Source organism: Mixia osmundae (genome assembly GCF_000708205.1).
Source record: "Mixia osmundae IAM 14324 unplaced genomic scaffold scaffold_5, whole genome shotgun sequence".
Taxonomy (NCBI): domain Eukaryota; kingdom Fungi; phylum Basidiomycota; class Mixiomycetes; order Mixiales; family Mixiaceae; genus Mixia; species Mixia osmundae.
Genome location: NW_014575559.1, coordinates 590,047 through 617,426, shown reverse-complemented (window position 1 = coordinate 617,426; position 27,380 = coordinate 590,047). Strand labels below are relative to the sequence as shown.

Sequence of the window (27,380 nt, the reverse complement as noted above, 5' to 3'; positions counted from 1 at the left end):
GGGCCAATTCTGCTCGCATCGCTGCATCGATTATGTACAAGTAGCGTGCCATGCATTGCTAACGTGTGCTCGGTCAAATGTATGCGGCTGCTGCGCGCAGGCGCTCTATCTCTCTATCTTTGGCTGCGAGGGCGACGCTGTGACGCAGGCGCTCGAGCTCCGCCCGCCGCTCTGCCTCTGCGTGCTCCGCGATCTCAAGCCGCTTCAGCAGCGCTGAGATCTCTCGATTGTTGAGCGTCGCGGCCTTAGCCAAAGGTGTGCTGCCTGCAGTTCGCTTTGGGGGACGCCGTACACTGAATAGCGATCCATCGCTATCGCTTTGCTCCGAAGCGTCGTAGTGATATGACAGATGTATGTGATCCAGTATTGAATCATAGCTGTCGCTTTGCCAAGCGGATTGATCTGCAGGGGGGCTTCTTGGCGAGTATTGACCAGATGCATTGCTTTCGGCAGAGTCTGACATCCCAGAATGGATGAGCGAGGGTAGCGAAGAGCGAAAAGATCCGCTCTTGAGCTTTGGCGTGTGCTCTTCGTCGTTACTGAAGCCATCGCTTGATCCCGCATCTTGCAGGAGTCGAGCATGCATCAGTGGATCTATCGCGCTTGACGATTTGCGGGCCTCCAGTCGCCGCTTTGTCGGCTCAGAGATACTAGTGGCCCCAGTGGACGCTGTCCCGCGACTACTGTGAGACGAGTAGCGAGAACTAGCGATAGTTGCAGCAGACTTGCGCTTCGATTCGGCAGTCGTTCCGCGTTGAGATGCTGAACGAACCAGCTTCTCGTCCTTGGTCGGAGTCATAATGTTCTCGCTGATGCGTACCCAATGCTCCATTATGAACATGAGGGCAAGGTGAGAAGCTGGCACAGTAGTGAGGCTATCGGCATCGCCATCCATGGAGGTGCCGAACAGGGCACTTGCCAGCTTAGCCGCAACCACGTCAGGTGACATTCGATTCTGCTCACTTCGGACAACGACTTGAGCGAGGAACGCCATTAGATAGACAAACAAGCCAAAATTGCGAGGTGGCAGCAGTTGAATCGAGATGCGAGCGATCGCAGTGCGTGTCTCGATGTCCGTCTCGCCTTGTACGACTTCTGTGATGAGCAGAGGTAGCAGATGCGGATGGAAGACAGGCGAGGAAAGTGAGGTCATCCATCGCTTTAGCACGCCGACCAAATCGACGACTGATTCTGTAGTATAGTCACGTTGGCTGCCGTAGTTCGGGGCTTCACTGAATGTCTCGGCAAGGCGGTCGATATTGGCCGCGTTGCCTGCTAAGCGGAAGATTGGCAGGTGCAGGCCACGAGAGAACGTTTCTTCGATCGTCGAGAAGACAATGACGGGCAGCTCGATACGCTCGCCAGCAATCACGCTGACGCAAAAGGCAGAAGGCGGCAAGTTTTTGAGAGCTCGACCGAACACGAGATTTCGCGAACGGGGCGTCGGCAGCGGCAGACTTATTGCGGATGGCAATGCCTTCTGATTGGGACCGGATGGTACGGTATTTCTCTTCGTGTGCAGCTTCTTGCCGAGCTTGCCAAAGAGAGTCACTCCAGCAACAACGGGCAGAGCTGCCTCTTCCTCGCTGCGATCCGCATCGTCGTCAAAGTCAAACTACGGCTCAAGTCAGGATGGACGCGCAAAGAAGGTGGGAAGCAGACTGACCTGGCTGACTTGCTTGCTGTTCAGATCAATGACTTGACTGCCCTCATCATCTAGCTCGACAATCTCGTCGATGTTGAGCGATTCCATTGCCTCTGAACTGACAAGAGCAATGAGATTGGTGAATAGATGTAGTCTTTTATCTGCTCCGATCGAATTGACAGACTTGCGACGCACGAGTGAGCCTGAAGATGGTCTGCTTCGCACAGCTGACACCGGCCTCGATAGTGTCGTAGGGCTGGCCTCGCCAGGTGCAAGAGGAACTGCAAGAAAGATGAGCGACTGCCGAGCAACGTGTACGAGAAAGACCTACTATCTGCAAGCTGATGGCGCGTTGGCGATACCGGCCGGCTGTTCAGAGGCGAACTCATGGCAGGCGTAAAGGTACGTGGAGCGATTGCATTGCTTTGCGTCCTGGCAGCGCCGCGGAATCCGTATTTGCTGGCAATCGCCAATCCATCTGCGTCATTCATTGATGCCAACGTCGTTGTTGACGAGCTCGTACGGAAAGAGGCAGAGCGGAGCATAGAGTCAGTAGCCGAAGACAGACTGCCGCTGCTGTTTGTGCCGCTGCTGTTGGTACCGCTACTATTCGTACGAGCTGATGATGTGTAGGACGATGCTGCCCGGGGCATTGATGGCCTTTTGACATCCGAGCTTCCTGCTGAGTAAATCTGCGAGTGTGACCGAGGCTGCAACGGTCGGATTGAAGGTGGCTGAGGCGGCGAAGCGGCTGCATGTGTACTACGATCAAAGGTCGAGTAGGCGGGCATCGGAGGTGAGATGGGCGCACGAGGTCTTGAAGGCGAGCGAGCGCTATTGCTCGACTTTGTGCTCCGTGTTGAGACAGCGCCTGATGACCTGACGGTCTTCATGCCAGGCGCAGAGGTGGCAGGCGCCTTGTGTGTCACATCCGCCGGTCGCGCTGGCCTGGCGTGTTCGCTTTGCACGGTGATCGTGCTCGTGCGTACGATGCCATCTGATTCTGGCATAGGCGGCCTTTCAGTGTTGCTGTGCGAGCGCTTGTGTCCCATGAAGCTACGGCTTCGAAACATCTTGTCCTCGAAGAGATGGATGACAGAATGGCGAACGCTGCTGCCTCGAGGCTTTATCAGCTGCGGCAGAACGGCAGTCGAGTCTGTCTCTGTCGCTGAATCTGCGAGCAGCTCATCGCTGAGCGGCATGGCTGACAGTCTAGAATTGCGTCTAGGGTCTCAATACTTGCGGTCTCCTGCCAATGCCAGCCAAGATGCGGATTTGCTTGCTGACGAGGCATCAGGCACAGCGACAAAGACCAATCTAGCCACCCCGATCTCTCGGAACAGGCAATGCCTCTCTCGGTCGACCTTTTCATTGTACTTGGCTGCGCAGGGTGCGCCTAATGTTCGCGAGCCGACCGGCGCATTAGGAAGGTGGCGTCAGATCGCCAGAAGGCTATCGCGAGCCTGCTGACGTGTCTGACATCCGAAGTTGGCCGAATAGATCATGACGTGGCTCGGCAGGATCGTTGAATGCGCCGACAGCCAACGTTTGCTCGTCGTGACTTCTCTTCCAATCCACGTTCTATGTCTTCTTTGTGTTGCCTTGGTTGCTTGGAAACGACAGCCTGTCCCAAAGATTCGTCCCCTGACTCGCGCCCACGTTCGAGCATGCTCAATAAATATATAACACCTCTCTACCTGTCTCTCCTCGCCGCACGATGAACACGATGATTACTATTGTCACCTTCGCTCTCTTGTTCGTCGTCTTCGTCGTGTCTGTACCATTGACTGCCGAGCCGGGATTATTACGTTCGAGTCCGCAAATTTATCACATCTCACGTACGTCAACGTTAGGCTCGCGAACGGATTGAGCTCATCGCTGGCTAGTGGCGCTGCTCGCCTATTGCTATCGTATTGGCCATCTTGACCTGGGTCATCATAGCAGCACAGCCTTGACCGTCGTGCTATCAAGAACAGAGGGCGGCCACCCGACATTCGAATTGGCAAGAGTATCACCGAGCGCAGCCCACGTGTCACTGATATCGTCTCATAGACTGATAATGATCGCTATACAAAGGCAAGCATCGTCGGAGCCGATGCAAGCCGCGTGCAGCTCCAAATCGCAGTTAGCTCATCTCCCGCGAACGAGCTCGAAATTCCAGGCAATGGTAGGCTCATATGGAGGCCAAGTTGCGCTGCAATACTGAGACTCACCCGATGCGTGCTGACAGACTGGGATTGCTGTAGAGCTTTCGTCACCTGGAATGTGTGAGTCGATGGCTGCTTTTGTACAAAAGACGCTGACCGAGCTGCTCAGATGGCTGCATCTCGACCGCCGTAAGATGATCTCTATGTGTGCCGAGCCATACTGATGCAAGCTCAGACGACTACAAGGCATCGCATCCGATCGTACGAGTGGATTGCGCACCCTTGCCCTCGGCGAACGCTCTGCCCTGGTGCACGGCCGCGCCTAAAATATTCCGCGCAGGTGAGCCAAGCTCGCTCTTTTCTTTCCTGCCTGGCAATTTATAGTATCGAACAGCTTCAGAGAGGTGTTGGGTATGGGAGCAGAATTTCATGGCTTAACAAGATGCATTTATCCGACAATTGCGAGCCTGATGGTGTAAATTACAACTCCGAGCACTGCGAGAAGGCTGAGTGAAGCAGCTGCGCGATTTGCGCGAACCCAGAACACGGGCCCGGGCTTGCGTGTCTCGCCTACATCGAGCCATCGTGCATAGTCAGAATGAGAGAGCTGGTGCTTGGCGTCTTCGCGATAGCCATGCTCGCTCATCTGCACGCCCAACAGCTTCAAGTCGTGATGAGCATCAAGCTGACAGGCCTCTTCGTCTGCCACACATCGACAGATGGCGCCCTGCCAGTTGCGCATTTCGCCATCGTTGCGCAAGTACCAACCTCCGATAGCCCAGGTCCACGGTCCGAGAAAGAAGCCTGTCCAGAAGAGCAGCTTGGCCGGCAGTGTGTCCTCGACGATGCGCAGCGGAGTGTGAGTCGTACGAGTCCATTGAGAGCTATTCCGAGTTGCGAGCAATGGTGTAGCAAGATCTGCACTCGGTACTTGCGCTTGCACAGGTGAAAGCAGTCCCGCTTGACTGGCCAAACTAGGACTTTGCAAGCTGGACGGAATAGAAAGCCCCAGACCGTATTGTTTGCCGGTCTCACTTTGCAGACGAGGTGAAGCGGCAATGTAGGAAGCAGGCGTTTCGGGACACAGCCTCGGAGATGGGCCATTCGATAGACGCGGACTGTTGAAAGGACTGAAAGCAGGTACTTTGGCGTAAGCTGGTTGTGGCGCGGCGAAAGTGTCGTCTGAGAAGGTCAAGGTAGGTGTCGAGGCTGCTACTGAGCCTTCAATAAAGTGGACCGTGTGATGTTCGTGCATATCGGCTTGCCAGCCAGAAGTGAGCGTGGGCGTTGCTGGACCGCTGCCGGTTTCGCGAGGACGAGCGGTGAAGACTTTGCGCAGTGAGAAAGTCGATGACGCTTTTCGTGCAATGTGAGGATGTTCGCTTACATAGTCGACAGAATCTCGAGCTGGCCATTGATCAGAAAGTGGCGCAGTCCTGTTGACGCTCCAACCTGTGCTCGATCTGGAATGATCTGTCCATCGTGAGCATTGCGAAGGGGCACGTTCGAGCAATACGGCAAAGTCATGAGATGATGTACGGGTGCGTGCTGGACTTGGTCGTATGGTGCCGCGCGATGATGAGCTGTACATTCGTCCGAGCTCGACGGAAGATCGACTGTAGCGTTTAGACATTCGTGGACCGGGCGCGAGCGTTCGAGCGGATGAAAAGACCTCGCCTGCTCGTACTGAGCCACTCGATCGATGCACGCTATTTTGCCATGCAGGGCGCTCCCAGTCAAAATCTAGATCGACGTCCGCACTCGAGTCTTCACTCTGATCTGGTGCATCGTCAACTTCTTCGGCACCCTTGGCAGCTTGGGCCTCTCGATAACGTTGCCGGACTTGCTCTTCGCGCTTTGCTATCATTTCTGCGTACGAAGGACGATGCTTGAGGGATTCGTCTGTGACGATTGGGCTTTCGTGCGCCTGCCATCGTTTCAGCGTGCTCGAACGGCCGATTTCGTGATGTGCGTCGACAAGCTCAACAGAGAGCGAACGTCTCTGCAGCCTGCTAGGTGATTCTGTACGTGGATCTGGACCAGCATGATGCGAGGGTCGTATGGCGGACGCGGGCGTAGCATAAATTGACGAGGGCAAAGATGCTTCATCAGCGGACGAACCGCCTTGCAGAGCGGTATAGAATGAGCCAGATGCAGTCATGGTGCTTGCTAGCGTGCTTGAGGTCGGCTGCCGGTTAGACTGTCCAAATTGCGTGCTCCGTATCGCCGGCGAGAGGACATCGAATGACTGTACCTGCCTTAGTTTGCGTGTGGGCGACAATTGGTTTGCCTTGAGATCCAGCAAGCGCTCGTCAAAGGCAGAGTCGAGCAGTTCTCGCTCTATACTTGTGTCCCTTCTTCCCATGCTTGAGGCTGCCTTTGAATTCAGCTGGATCACTGACTGTGCGTCGTCAGAATAAGCGTGCGATGAGACAGATGCAAGGCTCGACAGCGAGGGCGGGTAGCAAGAAGTGGCCATGTCGCTGGAAAGAACATCAGCACCGACGACAGCGATTATCGATCAGACGCACAGGCCGCAAGCTTGTCGCCAATTTGGCCTTTTGGATTCGCTGAGTGTGCGCAGAGGTATACCGCGTCTTAGTCACGTGACACAATCGCCTAGTACACTCGCGCAAAACCAAGACGATCCCATCATGGGGCGACAAAAGGCTGCAGCAGCGCAGACTGAGCTGCTGAGCAGCCAGACGCAAGTCACAGATGGGCTAAGCGCATTGCCGACAATCTTTGACCAAGTACAGCAGTCTGTCGTCAATCGTGCGTGCCTGTTCGTCAAATATGCCACACCATTGACAGTCAAGCACTCGAACAGACCGCAAGAATCTTATTCTGCTGCATGGCCTCTTTCTCAGATGTTCTTCTTATACCGAGAGCGATGCGCACACGAAGCGGCCGAACGAGCAGGAAATGATTCATCTGACCGGCGAGCGCTTGTTCCTAGTCGCAATGCGCGACATTGTCTCTCGACTGCTGCCAGTGGGCAAAGGTAGAGCAGTAGGCCCGGGTCAGAAGCATGTCGAACGCGTACTGCGCTTCATCGCCGGCTTCCTCGCGCTTGCCACACTTCGCGAACAAGATTCAAAGCCTCAGGAAGACGAGGACGAGGATCAGGACGGCCCAGCAAGCAGACTCGTCAACGGGCTCGTCAAATACCTGTTGAGAGGCTTTGAGGCCAAGAATAAAACTGTCAGGTGGCGCAGTGTACAGATTGTCGCCCTCGTCTTGCGCGCCTTGCCCGACTTAGAGTACGTCTTTCTCTTAATAGAGTGTAGCATCGCTGACCTATGCCTACTACGTCTAGCGAGAATCTGTTCAAGACCCTGCGTGAGAGCTTCTTGATCCGTGCTCGAGACAAGGAAGCAAACGTACGCACACAAGCTGCTATCGGGCTTGGCAAATTGCGCTCGCTCGATGACGATGAGCCAGCACCAGTCGAGTCTACGCGAGCTTATGACGCAAAGAGAAGCAAAGCGAAGAGCAGACCCGCAATGTCAGCTTCTAGTTCGGCATCGTCTATTGCCCAGCCAGACACTCCCACTCAAGTCTTGCTTTCGCTCATGCAATTCGACCCCTCTGCGTAAGCATACCATCTTCGGATCACGCCACATAGCTCTGATCATCTAGCGCAGCGAGGTGAGGCGAGCGGCCTTGTTGGCTATGGAAGAGCCAGATGATAGGTCGCTGCCCGTTATACTTGACCGCGTGCGAGATATCGACCCGACCAACAGACGGCTTCTTTTCCAGACAACGTTGGCGATACCAACCGTTCCTCAACCCGCTTCGGGAAACCCGCTCGATTCAGCACAGCTGACTAGCCCGATCGAGCAAGATGCGCCTTCGCCTGTCAAGGCTGCAGGTCCTGCCACTCCTGCGGTACAGCGAAGTCTTGGTCTGTGGGATCAGATGACGCGTGCACAGCGTACGGCAGTTCTCAAGAGCGGTCTCAACGATCGCGAAGGCGCCGTCAAGCGTTCTGCAATACGACTCGTTGGTCATTGGGCGGGGTCATCCGTCGAGAGCCTCCTTGCAATGCTGGGAAGACTCGAGGTCGCAAAAGAAACCAAAGTCTGCGAGGGCGCTCTTCTAGCGGCGTTTGAAGCTCATCCCGAAATTCTCGAAAGCATGACTTTCGGCGGTACGCTTCATTCATTGGTTCCTGGAGAAGCACTGACAAACCATAGCAGAGGACCATTGGTCTGCTTTGACGCCCGAGAAGGCCCTCTTGATTCGTGTCACGCTGGAACACTGTCACTCGAAGAAGGACGAAGCTAAGCTGGAATCCTTATTGCCAGTTGCGACCGCACTTTCCTTCCGCATCGACAGTCTCTTCAAGGCAATGCTCGAGCTCATTGCGCACCTGCAGAATCTTGACGAAGACGCACTTGCGGAACAGAAGAAGCTTGCTCATCGAGGACTGCGAGCGCAGTTCATCATGTCTCAGCTGCTCGCAATCGCGCTCTTCGAGGACTACGCGGACGAAATCGGCCGCCGCAAAATGTTCACTCTGCTGCGTGCGCTGCGCTTCTGGTGTCATACAGCATAGCTGATGCTCGACAGCAGGTGATCTTGTCTCGCATCCCATGCTTCCGACCGATTTGATCCCTGTCTGCCTCGACGTCCTCTCGAAGCTGTCCAGCAGCGAGCGCGATTTCATGCAGGTCATTGTCGAGATCGTACAAGAGCTGCGGGACACAGACAAAGAGCAAACGAATGAAGAGACGGACTCAGGAAGCGATAACGACAGCATGGCCAGCTTGACAGAAGAAGAGCTCGCCAAGATGGCCAAAGGCAGGCAGGCGCCTGCTGTGCCAACACAGACTGGTCAATTCGACGAAAACCCTGCACTCATCCTTCGTTGTCTCGAAATCATCCGAGGGTTGCTAGAGCGCGTGATGGGCGTACGTACAGGCATGGACGTACGGTAATCCTGACTGACGTGATGACAGACAATGCGTGATAATCCCATCCTCGAGGGCCTCGCTCAAGAACTCGTTGCGCCGGCTGTACGTTCAAAGCAAGCGCCTATCCGAGCACAAGGCCTCATCACTCTCGGTCTCTGCAGCTTGCTAGACCTGGTCAGATATTCGCTGCGTACACGTGACAGTGCTTACTATACTTGCAGACAATGGCACAGCGAGCATTCGGCACGCTTGCCGGACAAGCTCGACGCAGCGAAGGCGATCTTCAGGTCAGATTATATCAAGTCATCTTCGACATTCTGATGTTACATGGGCTTGACTTCATGGCATCGCGCGATGACGAGAATCGACCGAATTTCGAGGCATGTCCTTTCGCGTGCCGTATTTGAGTACTGACATGGTAGAAAAGAGCGAGCAAGTGGTGGACTTCCTCGTCGAAGCCCTGAATCAACCTCTTGCAACGCAAGCGGCCGCGGCCATTGGCATCTCGAAGCTCATGCTCGCCGGCCATGTCACAGATTCGAAGGTCCGCGCATGACATTCGTGGCTATCTCGTGCTCATATACGCCATGGCTCTTGCTAGGTTCTGCAAGATCTCGTGTTGATCTACTTTGCGCCCGAGACTGCAGACAATCAAGAGTTGCGCCAATGTTTGGCGTATTTCTTCCCTGTCTACTGTTATTCCTCATCGCACAATCAGCGCGCGATGCAAGAGGTGCAGTAGTCTTGCTTGCACTCGTTGTGCGCTGATCAAGTGGAATAGATCTTTGTCTCTACCCTCGACATACTGACGGCAACCTTCGAGGAGATAGGACCAGAGGAGGATATGGTCGCGCCGCTTCAGATTGGGCTGCACTTGCTCGAGTGGACCAATCCTGAACGTCTTATCGAATCTGCCAGCAATGCTCGCGAGCCTGAAGTCCAGATCGATATTGCGCTGGAGCTCCTGAAGGAAGTCTTGCAAGATCCTGGGAAGGAAAGACGAAAGCTACTCTGCCAGCTTGTCAGCAAAATTGTCATCGTACCCGAAGTTTCAGCTATATCGCTACAATCGCTGCAACTCCTGCTTACGGCGATAGACCAGCATAGACCTCTGACCGACACTGTCTCTCGCAATTCCCTCGTTCGTATTCATACTGCCGCTGCGAAGCGACGACAGGACATTGGAGAAGACGCAGTGGCTGGCGATGCTGTCCGACTGACAGAGCTGCAGACCTTTGTTGCTGGCGTCACAGCGAGTGCAGAAGATCAGGAAGCTGACGAGCCTACGCGCAAAAAAGCCCGTCCGAAAGCGCATACGCTTGTGGCGACAGGCTCATCATCGTCGTCATCGGACGATGAGGTCTCTCAATCCGCGTCGCTTGATGCTCCCGATCCGGCGGCGACGCCCTCGAGGCGCAGTGTCAGAGCTACGCCACGTAAGATCAAGCGCATCATTGAGGACAGCGAGAGCGAGAGCGAACAAGATTCTGTACAAGCGGACGAATATTAGTAATGCAAGTTTTGATACACGCGCTACATCCGCTATCCTATAACAAGATCCAACTTCTCTCCGTCTTCGACCTCTGTGCTGCCTATCTCATCTGCTGCAGGAAGGGCTTCGCCATCGAATATGAGCCTGCACTGTGCGGCTTTGCTTGCATCCTGGTGGGTGCGCTTGAGATAGCTTCTGATGAGTGCGCTCACCGTGTCTGTCTTCTTCAGTCGAAGCCCGATTTCTTCAGCACCTTTGGACCTGACGGTTAGCCGCAGATGATTATCCTCGTCTGCGTCTTGCTGGCTGTCTGACTGCGAAGATATTTCCGGTTTTGTCTGAGCTGGCGTAGCGTTTGTGCTCGCTTGACGGAAGGCTCCGTCTGACTGTGTTCGCTCAAAATGCTCAGAACGGTAAGCCTCTGAAATCAAGCATATTAGCGACGGATTGTCAGCCGTGGCGGCGGACGGACGGAGAGTGGCTGCACCGTATATATGTAGCGATTGAGGCGTTGCGGTTCGATAGACGCGTCGCCCTTCATATACGAGCGTGACCGCGGAAGCAGGAACCTGTGCAGTGAGTGCAGCGATATTGTAGAGACCCTCCATGCTCTCGCGCTGAGCTCAAGACAGTCAGCTCGAGCAATCGCGGAGAGCTGCAAAACTGACCAGACCGACTTGCTGCACAACTCGACGAGACCAGCTTGCCGCTTGGTCCGCACCGGCACTGTCGTCATGAATGAGCTGGATCGTCATGTCGATCTTGTGGCCCGTGCTCGCTTCTTTGTTCGCATCACTTGCACCTCCCTTTGCTCTCAATCGCGCCCTGACTTGTTGTCTTATCCGCAATAGATCTGGGTCGGTTTCAAGATCGTCCGAATCTACGATAGTCGGGGATGGTGATTTGGCCGATGGCAGGTCGATCTTTGGGACACTGGGACTGATCGGCTTGGCTCTGTGTCAGCGCGTATGTCAGTGCGAGCACGAGGAGATGACCAAGAAGCTGACTGTGGGTAAGCCAGCGGAATGCTTCGCGAGCGCAAGGGCGGTGGCGGGGTGATCTCACGCCTTGCGATCGTCCGTTTCGGCTTGGCTTTGGGCGAAAGGAGAATGGGCGTAGATCGTGCGGTGTCCTTGCTTTGCTCACCTTTGTCGCTTTCGTCCGACGATGTTCTGTCAGCTTTCGCGCCGTGAGTGGAAGTGTCCTGAACGACGAAGTGAGCGACATACAAAATCAGGACGGGCAGCTCTGGCGGGCTATCGGAAGAATCACTTTCGAGCCTTGGCTTTCGATTGCTCGGCGTGGCTTTTGATGACTTGTTCTGCGATTGCGGCAGGCCACTATCGCCATCGCTAGATACGCTGTATGTCTTGACGAGCGGCTTGCGCCTCTTGACGCCTGCTTTACTCGTCTGACTGAGATTCATGCCCGCCGAGGCTGGGGCATTGCAACTGACCAGCTGACAAGACGAAGAAATTAGAGTCAGTCGGGGCGTCAGGCGCACCTGGACTGGTCCGAGGAGCAAGCCTCAGTCTCAATGCAGTTCGTGATGTGGCGTCCGAGTCATCCTCATTGTGATTGGTACGCCTGGCGAGGGCAGGCGCAACAGGCGCGAGTAGGGTCGGATTCTTCTTGTTCTGGGGCGACCGAGGCCTTGGACGTGGCCTTGGGCGTGCTCTGGTCTGTGCTGTGGGTGCGATGGGTGTGCTTGCAGACGCTGGAGGGCTTAGCGGTTCCCCGTCGTCTTCTGAGCTTTGCCTTGGCTTTGCTTTGGGAATGCGTCGGTAGGACTTGACAGGTGAGTCGCGCGAGAGCTGATGGCTTGGCTTGCTACTGTTCCGTGCAGGCGCGGATGGACGCAGCTCTGTGCCGCTGTCATCGCTATCTGTGATGTCAATCATGGATGATGCATGGTCGACAGGCTCGTACGCGTCAACGTTTTGATGAAGACATGCGCGCGAGAGCGAGAGAGACAAGTCGCTGGTGTCGCGTGTCTCTATAAGTCTTCTCGTCTTGGTCGTCTTACGGTCATCTTACAATCACATGCTGACCTGCAGGTCTTCGCCGTGCAAAACAAGCATGTCTCACTTGCAGGTGCTTCCCAAGAGCTTCAATTCACGCGCAGGGTATCAAATGCATACACTTTCGCTGTTACACTCGGACTATATCGGCTTTGTGTGCGATTGGAGATGCATTGCTCCCGTCAGAAGATCAACGTTTGAGCAGCCTTCCGCTGCGAAGGGAGCAGTTCCTGGCTCATGCGACTGCCTCTTTGCGCTTTCAAGTCTTGCTGTAGCCCGTGACGATCTCGTGAAAGTCAAGTTTGGGTAGCAGAATGTTTGGTGGTAGTCAGGATCCACATAGCCTGGTGCATGGCATCGCCGGGCGATGCAAAGCGAAAGTGTCGGGTAAGCCATGCCCAAACGCCATGGCTGTGTCGCTCTTGCAGACTTGATGTGACGTCTCGCGTCTGTATCGACAGGCCTACCTTCTCGTCGGCGTTGCGAGCCTCTCAGCCGAGCGCGCCAATGCGAGAAAGCTCGTTGATGAACATGTAACGACTCAAGACGACGTAGAGCGACCTGAACCAGACTTGCTGGCTCGCATGACGTGCAAAGGCTGTACGAGTGCGCCAGTACTGCCGTGGATCCGACAAGAGGAGTGCAGAGGTGAAGTATGGTTCCGAGGGCGGGGTATAGCCTCGCCTGATAGCACCGGGCAAGCTGAGAATCGAGAGGTACTTTGACGCTTTTGTGCTTGTTGCGAGCTTGTATATCGGCGGGAGACTCGTGCCTGTGTGCGCACGCCCTCGTTCGAGGGCAGCGTATATCGCCCGATGATTTGCATGACCCGATACGCCATGCTCGTCGAAAGTGATGACCTGGACAATGCTGAGCTCCGCATGAATGCTGCAAGGCTTGTGCTCACTAGGCTGATATTCCAGCGATCGGCATATAGCTCGACGTATTCGAGGACGACAGCCGGGGGCCAGACGGCTGTTGGACTGTCTTGCAGCTGCCTGTTTGCGCTATGTCTATCAACACCGGGGAGTGATTCCAGTAGCGCGAGCACGAACGGGTGATCGAGTGCAACACAGTTCTCCCTCTGAATGCCAAAGTGCTCGCACGAAGCTGTGAGCTCTTGTGTGCGTAGCTGCCCCAGACCTTCATGATTGCCTGTCCCGTGTAACTCTCAGTGATGCCATTGTGCGTTGTAGCTGAACACTGCGAACCTGTAGAGAGCGAGAGCAGATGACCTGTTGCTCTGCGGTGATGTACAGATCGATGTGGCTGCAGTAGAGCGTTCAAAGAGGGACCAAAGAACATGGCTTCATCGTCGGCTGTGGCAACGCATCAATATCCGCGTTTTTGCCCTGCTGCTTTTTCGGCTTACGATGTGCAATGACCCATAGCACGCGTCGCGCAGAAGTCACTTCGCGGGATATGTAGCCTTTCGCAGGATCATAGCGATCAAAGGCGAGCAGATAGATTGCATACTGCGCCAGAGTTGCTAGCACGCCTGCAAGGCCAGCAAACCATGCGATCTTCTTCGAAAGGCGTGGTCGCTGCTGTTGTATGACAATCGCTCGTGAAGCGCTTCGAGGGGAGCTCATCGCAGGCGTTGTCGGTCTGTGAACGTCATGCGCACACGCGACAGAATTCAGAATCCGAAGAGCGCGCGAGGCTGCAGAGGGTCCGGCGTGCCGGGCCGGCCGGTAAACCGGTAGATGCTCGCCCTGGCGCGCGACGTCACACGGCCAGCGAGCCAGCTACACCACGCTCGCTCTTCTCGACATGGTCGGCAAAGCAAAGTTGAGGCGTACACCGTCAGCCGAGAATGGTCAGACGACGCTCAAGTCGGCCTTCAAGTCTTCCAAGGCGACCAGCAAGGCACCCGGCAAGAAAGTCATCTCGAGCCAGACGAAGCAAGCTAGCACGATCAAGAAGGCACCTCTCACCCCATCTAGACGTACGCAAGATATCGAGGAAGCGAGAGAGTCAGTCGGTGTCAGCCCGAAGAAGCGGTCACAGCTGTTGTCCCAATCGGGTAGAGAGTCAGCGAGCAGCGTATCCAAGAACTCGACCATCACATCTGTCTCTGGACCTGTGCCCGTCGGCCCGGAGCTCAACGTCAACGATAGCAAGTATGACGCCCACTTCAGGGTAGTCAAGGATGAGTTCCTAGGCGGCAAGAAGCCAAGTGAGTCCGAGTTTGCCTTGTTTCGTGCAAGCATGTCCTCATGATCGGCCGACAGTACACGGCGCGGATCAGTCCAAGGTCGAGCAGATACTGCGATGCTTTGACATGACGTTCGACTACGGTCCTTCGATCGGCATGACGCGCCTCGAGCGGTGGGATCGCGCAGAGGCACTCGGCTTACAACCACCCGAGGAAGTCAAGGACATCCTCCTCACCAAGCAAGGCATCGAGAAAGCCAGCCTACGCGAGGTTGTCTTTGCCGACATCCTGGCGTGAACGTCAGTCTTTGCATCGCCCTGCACGCTGTTGTCTCGAGAGTGCATGTTCCAGCTTGTGCATCGCGTTTCGTCTGCCTGACGACTCGCTCCCAACTTTGTCCTTCCCTCGCTCGCCCTCGTCTTCTCATCAGCATTGGGCCGGACTCATCACGAGCAAGGAAAGGCAGCAAACAACATGTTCTCCCGTACTCTCATCGCCCTCGTGTTGATCGCGACGACCGTGTTCGCTCATGACAACCCAAAGCGATTCACCAAGCGAACTTGCAAGGCATCGCCAAAGAACCCAGCTGCCAAAGCGCCCAGCACGACTAATCCTCCCTCGACCGCACCACCCTCAGCAACGACCAAGCCGCCTGCTGCAACCAAAACACCTCCCACTGCGCAAACGCCCGGCCCACCTCAGCAACAACAGCAAAGCCATCACCATCAGAGCGGTGGCTCGGGTAGTCCATCCGGTCGTCCTACGATCTGTGGCCAACCGTATGTCTTCACGCCGGCTGCCGATCAATGGTATAAGGGTCCAAACGATGTCGTTTCTGCCCAACTTGGCGGCTGCAATGGCAATCTCGCCACCTGGTCAGCCCATTGGAACATGTCAGTATGACCCTCTGACCCTGCGTTGCGACGAGCGCTGATGCAGTGAGGAGCAGCCAATCGCCCGACAAGAGCTTGGTTCGCGCTTACCCGTCCATGAAGCTCGACATCACCGCTGGTCCGGCTCTGTCTCACATCCAGTCCATCCCGGCCCAATGGAGCTGGCATTGGACTGCTCCCGTTACGACCCACGGCTTCGTCAGCTGGCATCTCTGGCTCGGTACGGCCGCCAGCAAACACGAAGCATCGCCAACGAGCTCTCGCTACCAGATCAAGGTCCATCTCGCCACGCGTGGCAGTAAGTCTCGCTTCGCATTGCTCACTCCTGAGCGCTCAAACTTGGTCAATCAGATGCTCAGCCGATCGGTCAATATCTTGGCGAGGATAGTGTGATGGGCCATCACTGGAAGGTCTTCAAGGGCCCAGAGCATACTTGGACAACGATCTCATTGGTCAGCAGCCAAGATCTTTCCCACAAGAACAGCTGGCAAGGCGATCTCGCCCAGGTCATCAAGTCAGTCTCCACATGATGCTTTTTTTGGTCTCAAAACATGCTGACTGACAACGCTTTCAGCTGGGCTGTGACAAAGCACAATGTGCCCAGCTCGCTCTTCCTGACCCAGGTCGATGCTGGCCCAGAAGCTCTTGCGTACGTCTCGCCCTTATTCGCATTCGTCGACCGCGCTGACGTCAAGTTGCTAATGCTCAACAGCGGTGCTGCACACTGGCAGGCGACTGGCTGGTCTGCCAAGCTCGTGACCAAGGATCATGCTTCACAGTAATCATCATGTCGTGTTGTGGAGCCGCTGGACGGATCAATTCAGAGCGTCGTGGCATTCCAATGATAGGGCAGATCGGGTCGTTTGCTGTAAAGTGTAGTGATGGGTAACATGTGCTTGAGCGAATCTCGTACTCGCTCCGTCTGTCTAAATACTCGTAAAAAATTGCCTGCACCACGACCGTAATCAGCAAGCGCATTCCCTGGCATGCTCATCAACGGTAGCCCACCTCCCATGAGACCGATGAGATCTGCATCAGACCAGCCACGTTCGATGAGCTGCTCGATCAAGCTCGGATACTTTGAGACATCCTCTAGACCTTCTGGCGTTCTCGCGCCATCGAAATCTGATCCGATGCCCACGTGTGTCTTGCCCGCCCTCTTGGCAATGTAGTCGATATGATCGGCTACCTCGGCAACCGATGCTGGATGACCGAGCCTTCCCTTGCTATCTTCTCCTTCTGAAAGGAACTCGGGCGCAAAGACGACAGAGATGACGCCATCGCCACTCTTGCTATCTCCCTCTCGCAAACGTCGCAGGTAGGCATCGTCTACATTACGCACGACGTCCCAGACGCCCTTTGCGCCAGAGTGAGATGCGATGGGTGGCGCGAGCGAATGATCGAGCACTTGATGTGCCGTGGCCGTCGAGGTATGAGAAACATCGACGAGCATGCCCAGTCTGTTCATCTCGTGTACAAGCTCGCGTCCGAACGCACTCAGACCGTGGTGCAAGGGTTTCGCGGGATCTTCTTGAGTTCCGGCAGAATCTGCGAAGGCGTTGTTGCAGGTATGTGTCAAGGTGAGGTATCGCACTCCGACTTCGTAGTATTGACGGAGCACCGCTAGCGAATTGCCGAGCTGGTGAGCGCCTTCTGCGCCCATCAGGCTGGCGATGAAGCCGCTCTTGAAGCTTTGTTGGATGTCAGCAGCTGACGTGGCCAGTCGAAAGGTAGACGAGTACTGAGCCACGGATTGCTTGACGATGTCAATCTGCTCGAGCGTATCTCTGACGGTGTAGGCCGGCATCGTGAAGTTGGCATTGTCCTCAGCGGGGCAAGGTACAAAGACGCTCCAGAAGAAAGCGCCAAGCTTGCCTGATCTCAATCTTGGAATATCGACGGCGCCGATGACGGTGTCGGATAAGTTGTACGCGCTCGGCTGGAGATTGTAGGCGTATCTCAAGATGACCGGCAGATCGATGTGAGTATCCATGAGCACGTTCTCAGAGAGCAAGCGTTCTGCATGTGTCGCCGAGGCAGGGTGTCGTTCGCGGAGGAGCAAGGTGCCCGTGAAGCAGATGAGTAAGATTGAGAGCACGACTCGTTTGGCGGATGTAGCACGAGCTCTGAGCTCGCGCGTTGACGCTCTGTTGATTGTCACGCCTGCTGCAGATGAAGTGGTCGGCAGGAGCACTGCCTTTTCGTGGGACATGGCTGATGCCGATGAAGCCAAGCCAAGCCGTCTTTGGTATTGATCGACCGTCGGGCTGTCGACGCGAAGACAAAATTTGCCGACGCTTGACCAGTCGCAATGTCAAAGCTGGAGCCCTTCAGCTCGCTAGCCGATCATCTAGATGCCCGGCTACTGCGTGCGCTGTCAGAGCTAGGCTTCACGCACCCGACACTCGTACAGCACAAAGTTATCCCCCTCGCACTCGCGGGCAATGATGTTCTCGCTCGGGCACGCACAGGATCCGGCAAGACGCTGGCCTATGGCATCCCAGTCGTGCAAAGCATACTCAGAACGAAAGCGGCTCTGAGTGCTGCCAGTCCGGACAGAGCGGCGACACGAGCCCTCATCCTCGTGCCAACGAAAGAATTGTCAGAGCAAGTGACGCAGCACCTCAGGTCGCTCTGTTCTTTCTTGGGCGAGACGGACGCTGTCAAGATTTTAAACATCGCCTCGAGCTCTGGCTCGCGTAGCAAGAAAGGCAAGGCGACAGATCGTACGAATGACAAGGCGCACAAGTGAGTCGGTTCTACGCCCTCTTTGAGCTTTCACTGAGACGCAATCTGGCAGGCTGGGGCTGGCAGAGAAGCCAGACATTGTCGTTGCTACGCCTTCGAGAGCGCTTGATCACCTACGCTCAGAGACGCTCGCGTTGACCGCTCTGGAATCGCTCGTCATTGATGAAGCCGATCTCATCCTGTCGTACGGTCACTCGTCAGACGATATCAAGGCGCTACTGTCAGGCAGCTGGAATCTGCCTGCTGTCTATCAGAGCTACCTCATGTCTGCCACCCTGAACGACGAAGTCGACGAGCTGAAGGGCATCGTCTTGCGTCGACCTGTCGTCCTCAAGCTCGACGAGCAGGAAGACGGTCTCGCCAACCTCACGCAACACTGTGTCAGGTGAGCATGAGTCTCCTCCTCACACATCCTGCTGATCAGGACAATTGATAGATGCTCAGAAGAAGACAAATTTCTGTTCATCTATGTCATTCTGAAGCTCAAGCTTGTCAAGGGCAAAGCGCTCATCTTTGTCAACGATGTCGACCGAGGCTACCGCGTCAAGCTATTCCTCGAGAAATTCGGTCTCCGGTCTGGCGTACTCAATGCCGAGCTGCCCTTCAATTCGCGCTATCATGCCGTTCAGGAGTTCAACCGAGGCGTGTTCGACTATCTCATCGCTACAGACGAGTCTGGACTGTCAGAAGCTCCCTCGACTGCCGCCTCCATGCCACAAGTGGAAGACTGTGAGACATGCACGCTCTTGTCAGCTCAAATGTACTGACACACCTGCAGTGATACCCGCGCAGGCAGGAGAAGCAGTGGATCCAGCACAGGAACCGATAGAAGAACTAGACAATATCGAGACAGGTAAACGCAAGCGCGAGGACAAGCCGGAGACAGCGAGCAAGAAGAGAAAAGCATCAAAGAACTCACAAATTGATTATGGTGTCTCACGCGGCGTGGACTTTGTCGACGTCGCTTGCGTGATCAATTTCGATCTACCCGCCAATGTCGAATCTTACACGCATCGTGTCGGTCGTACGGCTCGCGCCGGTCGGACGGGCATGGCGCTGTCTTTCGTCGTCCCAAAAGCGCTATGGGGAAAGCAGACTTTTGGCGATCTGAGCCTTCCGAATGCACGGAGAGACGAAGCGCACTGGCGAAAGATCGAGAAGGATCAAAAAGCGAGAGGGGTCACAGACCTCAAGGAATACAAATTCGATATGAAGCAAGTCGAAGGGTTTCGATATCGCATGGAGGATGGTCTACGTTCCGTCACGCGAGCCTCTATCAGGGAGGCGAGAGTCAGAGAGATCAAGCAGGAGGTCATCAATTCCGATAAGCTCAAGGCGCACTTTGAAGACAATCCTGCCGATCTCGACTTTCTGCGCCATGACAAGCCGCTACACCCAGCTCGCGTTCAGCCACACATGAAGCATGTTCCCTCCTACCTCATGCCTCGCATCAATGCTGTAGACAACAAGCAAGCCGATCCAACATCCACGGAAGTTGGCAAGACGCTCGAAGGCGCTAATGCCTTTGTGCCTTTCCATAAATCCGGAAAGCGAGGCAAGTCGGGTAGTCGAGGACGAGGCTCAAGCCGAGGCAGAGGATCCCGGGGCAAGTCGGATCCGCTCAAGAAGTTTGGCAGGAAATGAGTATCTAGCATGCATGTGGATGTTGCAACGACAATATGTCTAGTGTGATAGTAGATACAGAGTGAAGAAGCCGATGACTACGAACGTGTTATGCAGAATCATCTGATATTGCGCGTCGAGCGAGCCCGTAACGTGTCTCACTGCCAGCTTATAGGCGACGGCAGAGACTAACAAGATTGCTATGTTGAGGGTCAAGCGACGTAGATGCGAGGTGGCTGCAAGAGACACAATCTGCGTCGAGTTGTCGTTCTGATCAGTTGACGCCCGAGCTATGTCAGTAGACAAATTCTGCAGAGCAGCGCCCGAGTTGACGACGGCCGTGGATGTGCTTGCATCTCTATACTCGGGCCGAGCAGGCGGCAAAGGCGGCATGAGCTTCTGTGCATCGCGCAAGGCAGCGACAACGGCCTCGAGACGAGCAACTTCTTCGCGTAGACTAAGTGTGAGCGTCTCTGTCTCCGCAGCACGCGCCAGCCGGAGCTGCTGACCCTCGTCACGGTTCTCGAGCCTTTGCAAGCGAATCTGAATTGCGTCCAGATGAATGCTGCTAGATGGCGAGGGTGGTGCCACCACAGAAGGGCTGCTTGTCGACTTTGGCTTTGGCGAAGCAGGCTTTGGCGAGCTTGGCTCGCGCGCTGCACCCGAAGGTAGATGCATGTTTGGCAGAACCTTCGTTTGCCGCAGAGAGGCTCGCCATTCCCTGAGGGCAAAATGACCGAGCGCGCCTAGTGTGGCGAGCGATAAGGTCTGGGGTTTACCATCAACTTCAGACTTGTCGATCGCCAAAGCAGGATCCTCTGGAGCCAAGCGGACGATAAGACCGTCTTGCGAGATCTGATCGTCGGGAAATGTATCGCTTGCGGTCAGCAGTGCGCCAATGAGGGAAAATTGAAGATGGGCATTTAGATCAACGGCAGGCCTGGCAAGCTTGCCGTGGCCATTGAAGTCAAGACGCTTCGTGCTCTTCCCTAGAGTAGCGCCCGCACGGTCCGAAGCTTGATCGTCCATATTTGATTCGTAGAGCGCGAGTGTCCAATTCGTCAACGATATCCAGGCCTGATCCCACTTGCCGAGGAAATTTGGATTCGTCGAAGGCAGACGCAAGAGAGCGGGCTTGTATTGCGTCCTGATCGACGGCGCCTCACCCAGCAGCACAATCCGGTGAAAAGCCGCGCTGGTACAGGATGTAAACAACGAGGGCTGGCTCTCTTTTAATATAAACACACCTCAATAGTGCCTCTGTGCTGTATTGCTCCGGCGCAAGCGTCTCTGCATCGACAATCCAACTGAGGAGTCGCATCCCGTGCTCAGCATTGCTAGGAATCTAGCCAAGTAGGTCTCTCACTTGTGGACAAGTCCCTGCTCTTCGTCATCATAGACAGAATAGGCTCGACCCGACTGGGGATCGAGGAAGCCGGCCAGAGCGTGTTGAAGCTCCAGTGCTTGCGCAATCGGTCGAGCTTTGGCAAGGGGCAGCCATATGTCATCAAAGGGAGCCAATCCGCTCAGCGTGACCTCATAAGCCGGCGATCTGACTTGACGGAAGCGTGCCAGACCGTCGAGCACGGTCAGGCCGGCGCTTGCAAACAGTCTGGAGAGCGATACGAAAGATTCTCTGTATTCTGGATCGATGATGCGATACAAGTCAATCCCTCGAACATTGACGGTGATGCAAGCGCAGGCCATGCCATTTGGACTTCGACTGGGTGGGAGACAGAACCGCAAAGGCAGTGATGCCTTGCCGCTCGAGCCCACGCTCATCAACAGCGTGCGGCCACTTCAACCAAAGAATTTCCCGCTTTGGCTCAGAACTCGGCTGTCGATCGACAGCCAACTCGCCGACCCCGCCAGATTGCCGCGATCAATTCGCCAGCCCAGGATCTTCTTCGTTAACGTCACTGACTTCCCTGGTCAGGAGAAGAAGGACTCCCTCGGCAGATCAAGCTGCACTTTGTATGCGCCGGCGCTGATCCCGCAACCGCGAGCAAGCTGACCTGTCAGACTGCAGATTTGAGCAAGAATGGGTACCTGGCCTCCGCAGAATCCTGAGCATGTCATCGGCTCGATCATAGGTGGGCAGCTCCTCTGCTGTCTCAGCATCGAGCATGACTGACGCAGGATCGCGCAGCATTGGTCATCGGCACCATCATCGCCTTGCTCTTGACGCCCAGTTCGTCCAGTTTCGCTGCCCTCACGGCCAGGAATGGGCGTCGATGCTGATCGTGCTGCGCACAGAGAGGAAGCCCGTCTTGAACCCCAAGGAATGGCAAGAATACACGCTACAGAAGATCGACAAGGTCTCGTCCAATACCGGACAGTCAGTCGCAGGCCATGAACCTGGTCGCATACGTACTGACGTGGCTGCGGCACACGACAGCTATCGATTCAAGCTCAATCGGCCGGACGATATCCTTGGTCTGCCCATCGGACAGCATCTCTCGGTCATGGCCCACATCGACGGCAAAGATATCCAGCGATCATACACCCCGACATCCTCAGACGACGAGAAGGGTTTCTTTGAGCTCATGATCAAGTCGTACCCACAAGGCAATGTCTCCAAGCACATCGGTGAAATGGAGGTCGGCGACAAGCTCAAGGTCAAGGGCCCGAAGGGGACGATGCACTATACGCCCGACATGTGCAGCGAGATTGGCATGGTCGCCGGCGGTACGGGCATTACGCCCATGCTCCAGATCATCCGCGCTTGCTGCAAGAACGCCAAGGATACGACGAAGATCAGCTTGATCTACGCCAACCAGACGCCGGAGGATATCCTGCTCAGAGACGAACTCGACTCGCTCGCAAAAGAGCACGACAAGTTCCACGTGCACTATACCGTCGACAAGGCACCCGATGGATGGGAGTACAGCACAGGCTACGTCACAAAGGAGATGATCGAGGAACATCTTCCCAAGCACTCTGATACCAGCAAGATGCTCCTCTGTGGGCCTCCTCCTCAGGTCTCTGCCGTCGCCAAGACGCTCACTAGCATGGGTTGGCCCGAGCCAAGGACAGTCAGCAAGAAGGAAGACGTAAGCGCGGTGCTCGATTGATCGTCAGTGCTCATACTGATGACATGGCTCGCACAGGCTGTCTACAAGTTTTAGATGGGAAAGGAGCAGAACCGCTAGACAGACAGATCAACGCGTGGACCCGGTCAGCAGAGAGTTGTACTCGATCAAATGCAATCACCGCACAATCACGATTCGCGTGCCGGCTTGACTGTGACCACGGCGCTCGAAGCAGCAGCAGGTCCTATATTCCAGCCCCAACGACGAAGTGATCTGCGCCTGAATTGAGCGTTGGTATCAGACATACGCGAGAAAAGCGCACCTAAAGAGCGGCGGAGTGATCCATGCGGTGAGACCAATTCGGAAGGGCAAGAGGAGGGTCTTGTGGATCGCGTAGGCGAGCACGGCGGTCGTGGCGATCTGACTGGTATGACTGGATCCTTTGGCTAGAGAGCTGCTAGGGGATTCGCCATGGCTGAGGGCGACGACGGCTTGCTGAGCTTCGTGACCGACCTGTTTGGCCTTGTCTGCAGCCAGATCGACTGCCTGACGAGCAGTCTCTACCCGCTCTTTCTCCTTCCTCCTCCAGTCGAGCTTGTGCATCACCCAATCCTCCGCGTCCCTCACATGATCTGCACCCACAGCGTATACGACCGCGAACGTGAGGCCAAAGTCGACGACGGAGATGCCCAGGTAGACTGCTAGGGAGACCCAGCCGTATTTCCTCATGAGGACTCTGATTCTGTCTGACAACTTTGTCGATTTCTCCTGAGCGGCATTGCTCTCCTTTGTGCTCGACTCGTCATTGCGGCTGTGCGCAGATGAGCCCTGGGGCAGGACTTCGACCTGGTTGGGTTGTGCGAGTCTGGCGGTTGTCCGGAGCCACCGGTAGGACGCTCGTCTGAGTTCCCAGGGGTTTAACCGACTGTGGTGTCCATGCAGCTGGTGTAAGTCTTGTCGACTGGGACGCGGCGCTACGAGAATCGACGCAGATCTGGACGAATGCAAGCCTGAGCGAGCTGCATGCTGATCTAGTCGTATGGCTGTCTCTATCGCTCGCTTCATCTTGTGCACTGTTCAGCCGGCGCGCGCGCGTCATTGGCATCGGCCGAATTGCTCGTTGCGCCCAAGGTCAGGCGACGAGACGGCAAGGGACGACAAGGTCGGCAGTGTAGCTCGTAAGCAGTCGACCGGTCGGCTCATTCTTTCTCACGTGTACAGTCTCTCCAGGTCTGCGATGGCATCCAAATCGCCCACAACGCTCTTGATCTTCGGCGCGGGCAGTCAGCCGACTTTGATCTCAGCTCTCGAATGTCATCAGCTGACTTGCTATGCGACTGACAGTCATGGGACTAGGCTATGCCGTCATGAAGCGTACGTCGATCGTCTCTCGAGCTCGCACAGTGCTCATCCGCTCAATCATCCTCGCAGTGACCACACCGACAGCGGATCAATTCTACGATGTACGCAGAGCTCCAAGAGGGGACCTGTGAAAGCTCATCATGCTGCACCATCCACAGAGGCTAGCGCCCGATCTCAAGCGGAAAGTCGACGAACAGCGCGCGTTGGCGGCGGCCGAGAATGCGAGGAAGTCTACGCTCGACAAGATCAAAGTGAGCGCACACTGAGTCTCTTGTCAAGTGTTCTCCGTCATGCCATCACAAGCGGGTCGCTGCAAGCTTGCTCAGCGCTCAGAGTTGCAGCGTCGCGCTTTGCGCCTCTTCATGACCATCGCTGCCATAGCTGACACGGGACGCGCGCACGCAGCAATCTGCCAATGAAGAGAAGCCAATATGGGCTCAAGATCCTCCGGGCGGGCGGTCGCATTAGCATATACTGTACTTTTGGCCCAATTTTTAAGATTTTGTTGAGCGCATGATCACACTACACTGATCAGCAGAGAGTGGGCGGCTGTCGTGAAACTGAATTAGCGCGCGCGTTCCTTCCGATCACAGCAACCAGGAGAAAACCCAGCTCTCTGGCCTGGAACAGAGTCGAAAGCTTCCACGAAGCAGCATGGCCATGGTGATGAAGGCGCTCACTGGATCATCAGCCTGACACCTGGCTTGCGCAACCATTGGCCGAGCGCACGCGGCCGCATGGGCACCTCACAGCCCATTATGCTCAGTACGCGCTCAACGTCCGCTTGGCGCAAGTATCGCGCCTGGATAGGCCTCTCTGCTCTTTGTCTGCTTCTCGTCAGAATCGCTGTGGGCAGAGCTCGCGACAGTGTCAGTTGAATCCGGTCCTTTTGTCCTGTTGCGCGCTCATTGCGCAAGCCGCAGATCCAAGCAGAGCAAGCAGATCAGAGCGACATACATATTGCTCTGACGGTAGACTCGAGCTATGTCATTGGTTCTCTGGCGCTCATCAATAGCACTCTCTCGACGGCTTCCTTGGCCAATCGCGCCAGAATACAATGGCATATCGTCTCGACAGATCGCGAATCCTCGAGACAGACAGAGACGCTCCTGCGGAATAGGTTCCCGCGCATCAGGCTAAAGCCATACTCTCTCGAAGGTATCTCGGCGCCATCGACCAAAGTCTGGGCGGGCTACAGGAGCGAGAGCCTGAGCAAACCGATCGTTTGTACGCGACGCGCGTGAGAATGCGTCCTGCTGTCGGCTGAAGTGCAAGCAGATGCGAGGTACATGTTTGGCGAGATATTCGAAGATCTCGACAGAATCATCTACCTTGATCAGGATACGCTCGTCATGAAGGATATCGTCTCGCTATGGGATATGGACCTCGAGGGCAAGCCACTCGCTGCTGCTCGCCTCTGTCGCAGTGGCGCACTCTTTGAGAATCAATTGTACGTCTTCTCCCTCGTCGAGTGCCACAACTCACCCGGAAGCTAGCGCAATGGACGAAGGAGTTTTGAGCAAATTTGACGGACAAGAGTGCTCGCTCAATAACGGCGTGCTCGTCTATGACCTGACGCAATGGCATGATGGCGGCTTCGCCAAAGAGCTCTTCGGATGGAGCCAAGCCAACTCAGAAAACAAGCTATACAGCCTCGGCTCTCAACCGCCATTCAATCTCGTGTTCTATCGGAATTACAAGATACTCGATAGCGCTTATAACCTCATGGATATCGCCGGACTCAGAGAAGCCGACCGGACGCCTTCCACTATCTCCAGCATTAGAGTCGCAAACGCAAATATACTACAGTTCGTCTTGCAAGCCTCGTACGCTGTTCATACTTAGCTTTGCACAGTTGGAATGGCGTCTTCAAGCCATGGATGTGCACTGTCAGTCTCACGACTGATTGATCACGCAGAGCTGACGATCATCCCAGATGTATTATTCAGAGCTCTGGCAGCAGTTTGTGCCAGACTATACCTCCTTCGTCGGTCTCGATGTTACTTCGCAAGAGTCATACGCCCGCGTGTGCACAGAAGGCATCTGGACTAGCGACGAGTCATTATCCCATCACGAAGAGCAGTTCACTGTCGTCATTGTGTCTCACGCCCGCGAAGACAATCTCATGCGAATCGCCCATCATTTGCGAAAGAGTAATCTCATCCGCGACATCATCATCGCCTGGAACAACCAGGACCATCCGTGCCCAGCTTCTTTACAGCATCTAGCGACATGTGTGCAGCAAGAGTCGAATTTAGTTCACAATCGATTCAGAGTATGGCAACACGTCGCGACAGATGCGGTGTTGCATTACGACGATGACCTCATCATTCCCCTGGCCGATCTAGAAGCTGGCTTCAGGATCTGGCGGCGGCATCGAGACCAGCTGCTCGGCTTCGAACCTCGCGTGATAGACTGCGCGGATCCCAATGATATGGAAACATGTCACTACCGCTTCCAGATGCGACAAGCTCACTTTGACCTGGTCGTATGTCCCCCATGCTACAGACACGACTCTCCTGATATGTTCATGGCAGATCGGCAAAGCCTTCTTCACGCATGTGCGATACATGGAAGATTATAGCTCGAGCAATGTCCTGATGGACTTTACGAACAAAACGCCCTGCGAGGATCTGGCGATGAATTTCCTTGCGGGCAGTTTGTCGCACAAGCCGCCGCTATGGATGTGGGGATTACGTTTGCATTGGCGATGGACGCGTGCTAACGGAATCGAGCAGGAAATCCAATATCACCGAGATCACTTCGACCATGTTGTGCGTCCCCTCGTCAGTGCGCGCATTCGGTTCCCTGATATGAGTCTGCAGCGCCGGACTATCTCAGGGCATCAGCTCCACAATCTGGCGTGATGCGCGGCACGACTGCATCAGGCAGCTACACTCAATCTTCGGAAAGCGTACCGTCTGGCCGCAACGGTCGAAGTTCCAGCGACATCCTACTCTGCCAGATCGCATATTGAAATTGCCGATACCGCCTGGCGACTCCTGGTGTTCCGATAAGGACGGTGCGCGGTGTAAGTCATCTTTCTTCGTCACGTGTCCGGAACCTCGAGCTGATCTCGGTGACACTCAGACTGTCGACAACCATAGATCTAGAGTTGTCGATCATGCAGGAGCTGTTTTGAGGTTCTAGCGTGCTGCTCCCGGAGTCGGATTTAGCCAATCGATCATTGCAGCCCGAAGAGCAGCCGCGTACATTCGGCGCGTCACGTCTTTTGCCGATCGCATTCCCATTTGTGATGCCTCTTTGGCCTCTCAAGCGGCCAAGCCCACGTCAGAGGCCGAGCTCCCGTCCATGATGTCTACGAACATCGCGCGTGCAC

At 55.3% G+C, this 27,380-nt stretch overlaps 15 protein-coding genes across 15 annotated transcripts; 8 read left to right on the top strand and 7 right to left on the bottom strand.

Annotated features, from left to right (window-relative positions):
• Window positions 1-73: 73 nt before the first annotated feature.
• On the bottom strand, window positions 74-2,847 carry L969DRAFT_17398 (uncharacterized protein; the record flags this gene model as incomplete). Its single annotated transcript, XM_014712265.1, has 3 exons — window positions 74-1,615; window positions 1,667-1,926; window positions 1,977-2,847. 3 exons carry the CDS (start codon window positions 2,845-2,847, stop codon window positions 74-76), a joined length of 2,673 nt encoding a protein of 890 aa, XP_014567751.1.
• Window positions 2,848-3,160: 313 nt separating this feature from the next.
• L969DRAFT_103392 (uncharacterized protein) lies at window positions 3,161-4,230 on the top strand (the record flags this gene model as incomplete). Its single annotated transcript, XM_014712574.1, has 7 exons — window positions 3,161-3,483; window positions 3,532-3,647; window positions 3,698-3,812; window positions 3,876-3,912; window positions 3,962-3,981; window positions 4,028-4,132; window positions 4,187-4,230. The coding sequence occupies exons 1-7, from the start codon at window positions 3,363-3,365 to the stop codon at window positions 4,228-4,230; spliced, it is 558 nt and encodes a 185-aa protein (XP_014568060.1). The 5' UTR covers window positions 3,161-3,362.
• Window positions 4,221-6,345, bottom strand: L969DRAFT_99018 (uncharacterized protein). Its single transcript, XM_014712573.1, has 2 exons — window positions 6,324-6,345; window positions 4,221-6,275 (listed from the first exon to the last, which is right to left on the bottom strand). Exon 2 carries the CDS (start codon window positions 6,269-6,271, stop codon window positions 4,241-4,243), a length of 2,031 nt encoding a protein of 676 aa, XP_014568059.1. The 5' UTR covers window positions 6,272-6,275; window positions 6,324-6,345; the 3' UTR covers window positions 4,221-4,240.
• Window positions 6,346-6,434: 89 nt separating this feature from the next.
• Window positions 6,435-10,553, top strand: L969DRAFT_62163 (uncharacterized protein). The gene is made up of 11 exons (XM_014712572.1): window positions 6,435-6,567; window positions 6,623-7,055; window positions 7,112-7,387; window positions 7,440-7,945; window positions 7,995-8,321; window positions 8,371-8,708; window positions 8,757-8,885; window positions 8,933-9,091; window positions 9,139-9,255; window positions 9,313-9,444; window positions 9,493-10,553. The coding sequence occupies exons 1-11, from the start codon at window positions 6,447-6,449 to the stop codon at window positions 10,219-10,221; spliced, it is 3,267 nt and encodes a 1,088-aa protein (XP_014568058.1). The 5' UTR covers window positions 6,435-6,446; the 3' UTR covers window positions 10,222-10,553.
• Window positions 10,254-12,104, bottom strand: L969DRAFT_48825 (uncharacterized protein; the record flags this gene model as incomplete). The annotated part of the gene is made up of 6 exons (XM_014712571.1): window positions 10,254-10,624; window positions 10,676-10,820; window positions 10,872-11,157; window positions 11,211-11,375; window positions 11,433-11,604; window positions 11,660-12,104. The coding sequence occupies 6 exons, from the start codon at window positions 12,102-12,104 to the stop codon at window positions 10,254-10,256; spliced, it is 1,584 nt and encodes a 527-aa protein (XP_014568057.1).
• Window positions 12,105-12,520: 416 nt separating this feature from the next.
• Window positions 12,521-13,816, bottom strand: L969DRAFT_49628 (uncharacterized protein; the record flags this gene model as incomplete). The annotated part of the gene is made up of 6 exons (XM_014712570.1): window positions 12,521-12,714; window positions 12,763-13,084; window positions 13,132-13,222; window positions 13,280-13,379; window positions 13,436-13,543; window positions 13,597-13,816. 6 exons carry the CDS (start codon window positions 13,814-13,816, stop codon window positions 12,521-12,523), a joined length of 1,035 nt encoding a protein of 344 aa, XP_014568056.1.
• Window positions 13,817-13,997: 181 nt separating this feature from the next.
• On the top strand, window positions 13,998-14,679 carry L969DRAFT_49607 (uncharacterized protein; the record flags this gene model as incomplete). Its single annotated transcript, XM_014712569.1, has 2 exons — window positions 13,998-14,403; window positions 14,459-14,679. The coding sequence occupies 2 exons, from the start codon at window positions 13,998-14,000 to the stop codon at window positions 14,677-14,679; spliced, it is 627 nt and encodes a 208-aa protein (XP_014568055.1).
• Window positions 14,680-14,856: 177 nt separating this feature from the next.
• L969DRAFT_94529 (glycoside hydrolase family 12 protein) lies at window positions 14,857-16,057 on the top strand (the record flags this gene model as incomplete). The annotated part of the gene is made up of 4 exons (XM_014712568.1): window positions 14,857-15,275; window positions 15,332-15,573; window positions 15,627-15,789; window positions 15,850-16,057. The coding sequence occupies 4 exons, from the start codon at window positions 14,857-14,859 to the stop codon at window positions 16,055-16,057; spliced, it is 1,032 nt and encodes a 343-aa protein (XP_014568054.1).
• Window positions 15,721-17,705, bottom strand: L969DRAFT_74645 (uncharacterized protein). The gene is made up of 2 exons (XM_014712567.1): window positions 16,284-17,705; window positions 15,721-16,223 (listed from the first exon to the last, which is right to left on the bottom strand). Exons 1-2 carry the CDS (start codon window positions 17,485-17,487, stop codon window positions 16,096-16,098), a joined length of 1,332 nt encoding a protein of 443 aa, XP_014568053.1. The 5' UTR covers window positions 17,488-17,705; the 3' UTR covers window positions 15,721-16,095.
• Window positions 17,587-19,667, top strand: L969DRAFT_17389 (uncharacterized protein; the record flags this gene model as incomplete). Its single annotated transcript, XM_014712264.1, has 4 exons — window positions 17,587-18,023; window positions 18,076-18,408; window positions 18,460-18,752; window positions 18,802-19,667. The coding sequence occupies 4 exons, from the start codon at window positions 17,587-17,589 to the stop codon at window positions 19,665-19,667; spliced, it is 1,929 nt and encodes a 642-aa protein (XP_014567750.1).
• On the bottom strand, window positions 19,652-21,603 carry L969DRAFT_87426 (uncharacterized protein). Its single transcript, XM_014712566.1, has 3 exons — window positions 21,013-21,603; window positions 20,894-20,953; window positions 19,652-20,841 (listed from the first exon to the last, which is right to left on the bottom strand). Exons 1-3 carry the CDS (start codon window positions 21,351-21,353, stop codon window positions 19,707-19,709), a joined length of 1,536 nt encoding a protein of 511 aa, XP_014568052.1. The 5' UTR covers window positions 21,354-21,603; the 3' UTR covers window positions 19,652-19,706.
• On the top strand, window positions 21,441-22,880 carry L969DRAFT_87423 (uncharacterized protein). The gene is made up of 6 exons (XM_014712565.1): window positions 21,441-21,620; window positions 21,676-21,739; window positions 21,796-21,846; window positions 21,903-21,984; window positions 22,045-22,699; window positions 22,757-22,880. The coding sequence occupies exons 2-6, from the start codon at window positions 21,688-21,690 to the stop codon at window positions 22,772-22,774; spliced, it is 858 nt and encodes a 285-aa protein (XP_014568051.1). The 5' UTR covers window positions 21,441-21,620; window positions 21,676-21,687; the 3' UTR covers window positions 22,775-22,880.
• Window positions 22,867-23,743, bottom strand: L969DRAFT_49637 (uncharacterized protein; the record flags this gene model as incomplete). Its single annotated transcript, XM_014712564.1, has 2 exons — window positions 22,867-22,951; window positions 23,001-23,743. 2 exons carry the CDS (start codon window positions 23,741-23,743, stop codon window positions 22,867-22,869), a joined length of 828 nt encoding a protein of 275 aa, XP_014568050.1.
• Window positions 23,744-23,915: 172 nt separating this feature from the next.
• L969DRAFT_94523 (uncharacterized protein) lies at window positions 23,916-24,508 on the top strand (the record flags this gene model as incomplete). Its single annotated transcript, XM_014712563.1, has 5 exons — window positions 23,916-23,961; window positions 24,023-24,052; window positions 24,110-24,141; window positions 24,199-24,291; window positions 24,446-24,508. The coding sequence occupies 5 exons, from the start codon at window positions 23,916-23,918 to the stop codon at window positions 24,506-24,508; spliced, it is 264 nt and encodes an 87-aa protein (XP_014568049.1).
• Window positions 24,509-24,777: 269 nt separating this feature from the next.
• On the top strand, window positions 24,778-27,147 carry L969DRAFT_17384 (glycosyltransferase family 64 protein; the record flags this gene model as incomplete). The annotated part of the gene is made up of 10 exons (XM_014712263.1): window positions 24,778-24,909; window positions 24,964-25,267; window positions 25,319-25,490; window positions 25,537-25,848; window positions 25,896-25,929; window positions 25,977-26,528; window positions 26,578-26,726; window positions 26,779-26,814; window positions 26,866-27,071; window positions 27,131-27,147. The coding sequence occupies 10 exons, from the start codon at window positions 24,778-24,780 to the stop codon at window positions 27,145-27,147; spliced, it is 1,914 nt and encodes a 637-aa protein (XP_014567749.1).
• Between the last annotated feature and the right edge of the window lie 233 nt (window positions 27,148-27,380).

What these genes read in the sequence shown, in the direction of transcription:
- L969DRAFT_74645 (XM_014712567.1), bottom strand. Translation starts at nt 17,487, where the DNA reads ATGTCCCACGAAAAGGCAGTGCTCCTGCCGACCACTTCATCTGCAGCA. An exon ending in TCTCATCGGTCTCATGGGAG is followed by an intron (nt 16,224 to 16,283) that starts GTGGGCTACCGT and finishes GTCGTGGTGCAG; the next exon opens with GCAATTTTTTACGAGTATTT.
- L969DRAFT_99018 (XM_014712573.1), bottom strand. Translation starts at nt 6,271, where the DNA reads ATGGCCACTTCTTGCTACCCGCCCTCGCTGTCGAGCCTTGCATCTGTC.
- L969DRAFT_87423 (XM_014712565.1), top strand. Translation starts at nt 21,688, where the DNA reads ATGGGTACCTGGCCTCCGCAGAATCCTGAGCATGTCATCGGCTCGATC. An exon ending in CTTGACGCCCAGTTCGTCCA is followed by an intron (nt 21,847 to 21,902) that starts GTTTCGCTGCCC and finishes TGCTGCGCACAG; the next exon opens with AGAGGAAGCCCGTCTTGAAC. An exon ending in GTCTCGTCCAATACCGGACA is followed by an intron (nt 21,985 to 22,044) that starts GTCAGTCGCAGG and finishes GGCACACGACAG; the next exon opens with CTATCGATTCAAGCTCAATC.
- L969DRAFT_87426 (XM_014712566.1), bottom strand. Translation starts at nt 21,353, where the DNA reads ATGGCCTGCGCTTGCATCACCGTCAATGTTCGAGGGATTGACTTGTAT. An exon ending in GAGCAGGGACTTGTCCACAA is followed by an intron (nt 20,954 to 21,012) that starts GTGAGAGACCTA and finishes GCGACTCCTCAG; the next exon opens with TTGGATTGTCGATGCAGAGA. An exon ending in AGCACAGAGGCACTATTGAG is followed by an intron (nt 20,842 to 20,893) that starts GTGTGTTTATAT and finishes ATCCTGTACCAG; the next exon opens with CGCGGCTTTTCACCGGATTG.
- L969DRAFT_62163 (XM_014712572.1), top strand. Translation starts at nt 6,447, where the DNA reads ATGGGGCGACAAAAGGCTGCAGCAGCGCAGACTGAGCTGCTGAGCAGC. An exon ending in ACAGCAGTCTGTCGTCAATC is followed by an intron (nt 6,568 to 6,622) that starts GTGCGTGCCTGT and finishes GCACTCGAACAG; the next exon opens with ACCGCAAGAATCTTATTCTG. An exon ending in TGCTAGAGCGCGTGATGGGC is followed by an intron (nt 8,709 to 8,756) that starts GTACGTACAGGC and finishes ACGTGATGACAG; the next exon opens with ACAATGCGTGATAATCCCAT.